The 6,962-nt window shown below is 42.6% G+C and overlaps 1 protein-coding gene across 4 annotated transcripts in view; it reads left to right on the plus strand.

Annotated features, from left to right (window-relative positions):
• Positions 1 to 6,962, plus strand: part of ak8 (adenylate kinase 8) — a 178,116-nt gene that overhangs the window by 165,210 nt on the left and 5,944 nt on the right. The window contains exon 13 of one of the 4 annotated variants that reach the window (XM_043720310.1): positions 5,843 to 5,973. The exons of the other annotated variants lie outside the window; for them this stretch is intronic. Coding sequence (XP_043576245.1) covers positions 5,843 to 5,973 — 131 coding nt within the window. The remainder of the gene's footprint in view (positions 1 to 5,842; positions 5,974 to 6,962) is intronic. 4 annotated transcript variants of the gene reach the window in all.

Below are 6,962 nucleotides of genomic sequence, written 5' to 3' on the forward strand. Positions count from 1 at the left end.
TGTTGGTGGTGGGCAAGTTGCTGAAGGGAAACCTGAGGGACAGGATGTACATGTATTTGGAAAGGCAAGGACCGATTAGGGATAGTCAACACGGCTTTGTGCATGGGAAATCATGTCTCACAAACTTGATTGAGATTTTTGAAGAAGTAACAGAGGAGTGATGAGGGCAGAGCAGTAGATGTGATCTATATGGACTTCAGTGAGGCGTTCAACAAGGTTCCCCATGGCAGACTATCATCAAGGTTAGATCTCATGGAATACAGGGAGAACCAGTCATTTGGATACAGAGCTGGCTCAAAGATAGAAGACAGAGGGTGGTGGTGGAGGGTTGTTTTTCTGCCTGGAGGCCTGTGACCAGTGGAGTGCCACAAGGATGGGTGCTGGGTCCACTACTTTTCATCACTTATATAAGTGATTTGGATGTGAACATAGGAGATATAATTAGTAAGTTTGCAGATGACACCAAACTTGAGGTGTATTGAACAGCGAAGAAGGTTACTTCAGATTACAATGGGATCTTGATCAGATGAGCCAATTGACTAAGGAGTGGCAGATGGAGTTTAATTTAGATAACCGCAAGGTGCTACATTTAGGAAAAGCAAATCTTAGCAGGACTAATACACTTAATGGTCCAGGGAGTGTTGCTGAACAAAAAAGACCTTGGAGTGCAGGTTCATAGCACCTTGGAAGTAGAGTCGCAGATAGATAGGATAGTGAAGAAGGCATTTGGTAGGCTTACCTTTATTGGTCATAGTACTGAGTACAGGAGTTGGGAGGTCATGTTGTGGCTGTACAAAGCATTGGTTAAGCCACGTTTGGAACATTGCATGCAATTCTGGTCTCCTTCCTATCGGAAGGATGTTGTGAAACTTGAAAGGGTTCAGAAAAAATTTCCAGGGTTGGAGGATTTGATCTATAGGGAGAGGTTGAATAGGCTGGGGCAGTTTTCCTTGGAGCATCAGAGGTTGAGGGTTGACCTTATAGAGGTTAATAAAATCATGAGGGGCATGGATAGGGTAAATAGATAAAGTCTTTTCCCTGGGATGGGGGAGTCCAGAACTAGAGGACAAAGGTGAAAGGGGAAAGATATAAAAGAGACCTAAGGGGTAACCTTTTCACGCAGAGGGTGGTATGTGTATTGAATGAGCTGCCAGAGGAAGTGGTGGAGGCTAGTACAATTGCAACATTTAAAAGGCATCTGGATGGGTTTATGAATAGGAAGGGTTTGGAGGGATATGGGCCGGGTGCTGGCAGGTGGGACTAGATTGGGTTGGGATATCTAATTGGCATGGACAAGTTGGACTGAAGGGTTTGTTTTCTTGTACATCTCTATGATTATATGTGATGTAGGCATCAAATGTTTATTGCTCATCCCTAATTTGCCCTCAAGAAGGTAATAATGAGCTACCTTCTTGAAACAGATCAATCCTTGGGGTGTAAGCGCACCCACAGTAAGTTAGAAAGGGACTTCCATGATTTTTATCATTCATTTTAACATTGAAGAAAGGGTAATATCATTCCAAGTCAGAATGGGATGTGACCTGAAAGGGAAATCGCAAGTTGTGGTTCTCTTGGATCTGCTGCCTTTGACCTTGTGTGTAATGGAGTTTGTGGGTTTGAAAGTTGCTTTGGAAAGAATGTTGGTCTGACAGTGCATCTTGTCGATGGTACACACTGCTGCCACTATGTCAGTGGTGTGGGTAGTGAATGTTGAAGGTGGTGGATGAAGTGCAAATGAAGCAAGCTGGATGGTGTCAAGCTTTTTGAGTTTTGTTGGAGTTGAACTCATTCAGCCAAGAGGGGAATATTCCATCACACTCTTGACCCGTGGCTTGCAGATGGTAGCCCAACACTGCAGAGAAAGGAGATTTACAGTGGAATTCTGAGTCTCCAACTTGTTCTTATAGCCACTTGTTCTGATTGATGATAACCCTAGGATATTGCTAATGGGAAATCAGTAATGCCAATTCCATTGAATATCTCAGGATAATGGTTAGATTCTCTCTTTGGGATGGCCATTGCCTGACATTTGTGTGTCAGCCTAAACCTGAATTTTGTCCAGGTCTTGCTGTATATAGATGTGGACTTCTTCAGCATCTGAGGAGTCACAAATGGTGAATATTGTGCAATTATCAGTGTATCTCCCCACTTCTGACCTTAAGTGCATGAATAGGATAGGTTTGGAGGGATATGGAGCAGGAGCAGGCAGGTGGGACTAGTTTACTTTAGGATTATGTTCGGCATGGACTGGTTGGATCAAAGGGTCTGTTTCCATGCTCTATGACTCAATGACTCTGTGTCAGAGGGAAAGTCATTGATGATAAAGTTGAAGACAGTTGGGCCTAGAAAACGACCCTGAGGAATTCCTGAAGAGGTGTCCTGCTGCTGAGGTATTGACCACCAGCAAACACAACTATCAACCTTTGTGTTAGGTATGACTCCAACTTGTGAAAAGACTTCCCCTGATTTCTATTGACTCCAGTTTTGCTAAGGCGCTTTAATGCCACACTTGGTTGATTGATGTCTTGATGTCAAGGGCAGTCAATCTTGCCTCATCCAAGGTGATTGTGTGGCCAAGGCCAGTGCTATATCCAATGTCTCTTTCCATCACTTTCAGTATTCCAGTATTTCAGTTGCCATTGTCCCTTACTAGCCCTCACAAACAATAGCAGTAAATAAACATCTGTATTTATGCTCCTATTTTCTGAGAAAATGTTAGCTTTGATACTACAGAGTCTATTAAACTTAGGGGTTGTAAGTCTTCTTGCCATGTAGATCTGCCCTTTGGGTATTACTGGGATTTTGGGAAAGACCATAAACTTGAGGGTAAAGCATAGTCTGCATGTCACTGGTCATGCAGGATCACTCAGTTAGCTCCTAAATTAAGTTAAAGGGAAGTACCACAGCTCACAGGTATAGTAATACCCGGTGAATAACAGACACTACGAATAAAACTAAATAATTCATTACATAAAGAAAGATTTGCTTCTCACTTCAGAGACATAATAAAATTAGGCATCCTGTTCTTAATTTATAATGTTGCCTTGCAGACAGGACACACATTCTACTTCAAAAAGGTCCAGACAACAAGTTAATAAAGTGTTGAAGTCCATGACAGTACAAACCATTAAAGCTTCAATGTACGGTGTCATCCTGCATGCTTTACTGCGGTATTTATGTCACTATTAGAACAGACTGGAGCAGCGTAGGCTGATTCTAGTAGCAGTGACTAATCGGGATGTCTCCTATAGCATCACGAGACAATTGCATTTGGTTGGTAATTGACATCGTGTTGATCTCAGGAATTGTGTCATGTTGTACTCTTTAATGATGCAAGTTACTTGCAGGCAAGCTAACAAATGTAAACTAAAAGACTTTTAAAAATAGAAGTGTTTCTACTGAGTTGTGACACACTGGAAGATATAAAGAAACCAGCAGAAGATTTCAGAATGTCTTTCAGCCACTCCTGTTTTCTTTTCATGTAAGGCTGATGTTAGGAAATGCAGATCTTATTTCTCTGCTTTGTTTTGCTTTATGACTTTATTAATCTGTTGTTGCTGCTCTCATCAGGCCGATTTTGCCGTTTTTGTTGAACAAATGATAATTTCCTTTTGGTTTTGAGGAAGTTGAGCAGGAAGATCCTATGCTTTCCAAGATAAAAAAAATCTGATTCTATTTCCATGCAATTGATTGTAGCATTCTATAATGCAGTTTCCCAGCTTAGTGATGTTACCAAGCCATCCAGGCAACCAATATTTAAGAATTCTCATGGACCGTCAAACAGGAAATGGAAAGCACTAAAATTCAGTCACTTTTCAAGTAATTTATGGAAAACAAAATACACATTGGGACAAACTCATGGAAGTTTCAATGCTATAAGTAGTATTCAGGAAGGACAGGAATTGAGCATAAATCCACATGATAGCCTGTGGAAGAGCACTGAATGATAAAATGTAACATCAAGGTTTCTGCTGTTGCACTCAATCCTGAATTTCAGCTATATTTAAAGGGTAATGACACCAAGCATCCAAGAAATGATAGCTGTATTACTATACTAAATCTTTATCCTTATTCGTCCTACCAAAATGTACTATTTCACTGGTGATTGTATTAAGGTCAGCCAGGTGGACATCATAGAATATGAGTTCCCTGATTGGGACTGTTAATTTGGTCCAATCAGGGAACCCAGGCTGACAGTTAAAAACAGGAGTGTCAGACAACCTTGACACTTTGGGAGCTGGATCAATGTCAAAGACTTTTCACATGTAAATAAAGGATGACTTTGTGATGGGGTACTGGCCTCTGTGGCATTATTTCAAGAGCAAAGCATGCTCCTGAAGAAATTCACTCACAACAGTAATCTCTGAGTTGCAGTAAGCATTTCTGATGTCATGCCATTATTTGGGAAGCTTGACTTGTCGAAGCTGATGAAGACTGGGCCCAGACTGTATGAAGAATGTGTTATTTTTTCAGGGCAAATGACATTGGGTCAGATGAAAAGCAACAAACAATTCTCCTAATAGCTTGTGGATTCGCAGCCTTTTTCGTATTAAGAACCTAACTTGTCCTGAGGCACTATTCAAGAGTTGACAGATTTATTACGACCACACGCCTCCTCTAAATCTGAATCACTATCATTTTCACTTGGCAATTCTAAAACCAGTGAAATCCGTATCAGAATTTTTGACTAGGCTAAGATAAATGGCAGAGGCATGTGACTTTGGTTTAACCCTTCATGAGATGCTGAGAGATCATTTGGTATGTGGGATTTATGATGTAACCATCCAAAAGCACCTACTACCTGAAGCCCAACTGGACTTCAAACAGCCACTGCAACAGGTTTTATCATTGAAAAATATGGTGAGTAAAGCATGTGAATTGCAGGATATTCTAATGGAAATGGACACTATGGTCAGTCCAACTGAGCTTTGGTGAACCACTTGAATTAAGGAAGTTCCATCACCTCACTCAGGACATATCCTGAACAGAGGGACTTTAGGTCAGCCCACAGCAAAACCCCAAAACAAAACCAAGCCTTGGCCAAACTGTTAACATTTTCTTATGGATCCAGACCTGGCATTGTAGTCAGTTGCCAGTATGCAGACTTGAGATGGCAAAGGAGTCCCACGAGACCTAAATATAAATAAGGGAACTCACAGGCTGTTATCCAGGAGAGTGCACTCCCTGGAAAGTCCACCTACATCTGGTTTTATTTGCTTCATTAAATTGCTTAGCAGCATCCAAATCAAAATCGATCAAAATAAATCTCTGGTTACATGGTCACCCAGTTCTAATGAGGGTTGATATTGGTACAGCCTTTTCAGTGATCACTCTGGACTCCAAACCTTAAGCTTGTACAAGACCTCGGTTAGGCTGAGAACCTATACTGGAGAAGCTTTCCACATTAATGGCACAACTTTGGTTCCAGTCTCTTATGAGAAGCAGCTGTTCCAGTTACCACTGATTGTATAAAAAGCTTGAACCCAAGCTTGATGGGGCAAAATTGGTTAAGAAAGATTCACCTAGATTGGCTTAACAATTCTCAATTAGAAAATGGCTGCCTGAGTGAAGTCCTAATTAAAAGCCCAGAAATCTTTCAGGGAGGTTTAGGGACTATCAAAGGAGCCAAGGCCACCTTGCATGTTGACCAGGAAGCAATTCCATAATTCTGAAAGGCCTGCCCAGTGCCATTTGCCTTATGGGCAAAAGTAGAGGCAGAAATCAGAAGGCCAGAAAGAGTAGGAATCATCAAACCAGTCCAGTTTGCAGAATGGGCAGTACCGGTTGTACTGATCGTAAAGCCCAATGTGGTTTTAAACAGATGATATATTGGTTTTCACAGCGGGAAAGAGGACATATACTCAAAGCTGGCAGAGGGATTGTCCTTAATGGAGCTGGACATGAGCCATACGAACTTGCAATTGCGATTAGATGAGGATTCCCAGAAATATGCTGCAGTTAATACCCATAAAGGTTTGTACCAATATACAAGACTACCATTTGGGATATCATCAGCCTGTGCTATTTTTCAGTGGACAATGGGGAGCAAGAGTCGTTGTCTCTAGCAAAGGTTACTGCCACGTACTGGCTGAACTCCACTAGGAATTTTGCAAAATGAAGATGTTGGCAAGACATTATGTCTGGTGGTCAGGATTGGATGCAGACATAGCTGCATTGGTGGGGCAGTGCCCACAGTGCCAGCAAGGACAAAAGTTACCACCACCAGCCCCTCCACATTCATGGGAATGGCCAGGTAAACCTTGGACTTAGTTACATGTCGACTCTGCAGGTCCTTGCATGAGCTCGATGTCCTTAGTCATTGTGGCAGCCCACTCAAAGTGTTTGGACATCATACAGTTCATTCTTCAAACACAGGTACAACGATAGAAACACCGTGCACATCTTTTGCAATACAGACTCCCAGAAGTGTTGGTCACTGACAATGGGCCATCATTTATCAGCAGGGAATTTGATTATGTCCTAGAGTCGGATGGCATTCAACATATAAAGACAGCTTCTGGATTAGTGGTGCTGGAAGAGCACAGCAGTTCAGGCAGCATCCGAGGAGCAGTGCCTGAAGGGTGGAGAGATAAGCTAGAGGAGGGTGGGGGTAGGGAGAAAGTAACATAGAGTACAATAGGTGAGTGGGGGAGGGAATGAAGGTGATAGGTCAGGGAGGAGGGTGGACTGGATAGGTGGAAAAGAAGATAGGCAGGTAGGACAAGTCATGGGGACAAGTGCTGAACTGGAAGTTTGGAACTAGGGCGAGGTGGGGGAAGGGGAAATGAGGAAACTATTGAAGTCCACATTGATGCCCTGGGGTTGAAATGTTCCGAGGCGGAAAATGAGGCGTTCTTCCTCCAGGCATCTGGTGGTGAGGGAGCGGCGGTGAATCAACCACACCGCCCTGTGGCCCAACATTTCAACTCCCCCTCCCACTCTGCCATGGAATGGAGATCCTG

Source organism: Chiloscyllium plagiosum, chromosome 30 (assembly GCF_004010195.1).
Source record: "Chiloscyllium plagiosum isolate BGI_BamShark_2017 chromosome 30, ASM401019v2, whole genome shotgun sequence".
In the NCBI taxonomy this organism is placed as follows: domain Eukaryota; kingdom Metazoa; phylum Chordata; class Chondrichthyes; order Orectolobiformes; family Hemiscylliidae; genus Chiloscyllium; species Chiloscyllium plagiosum.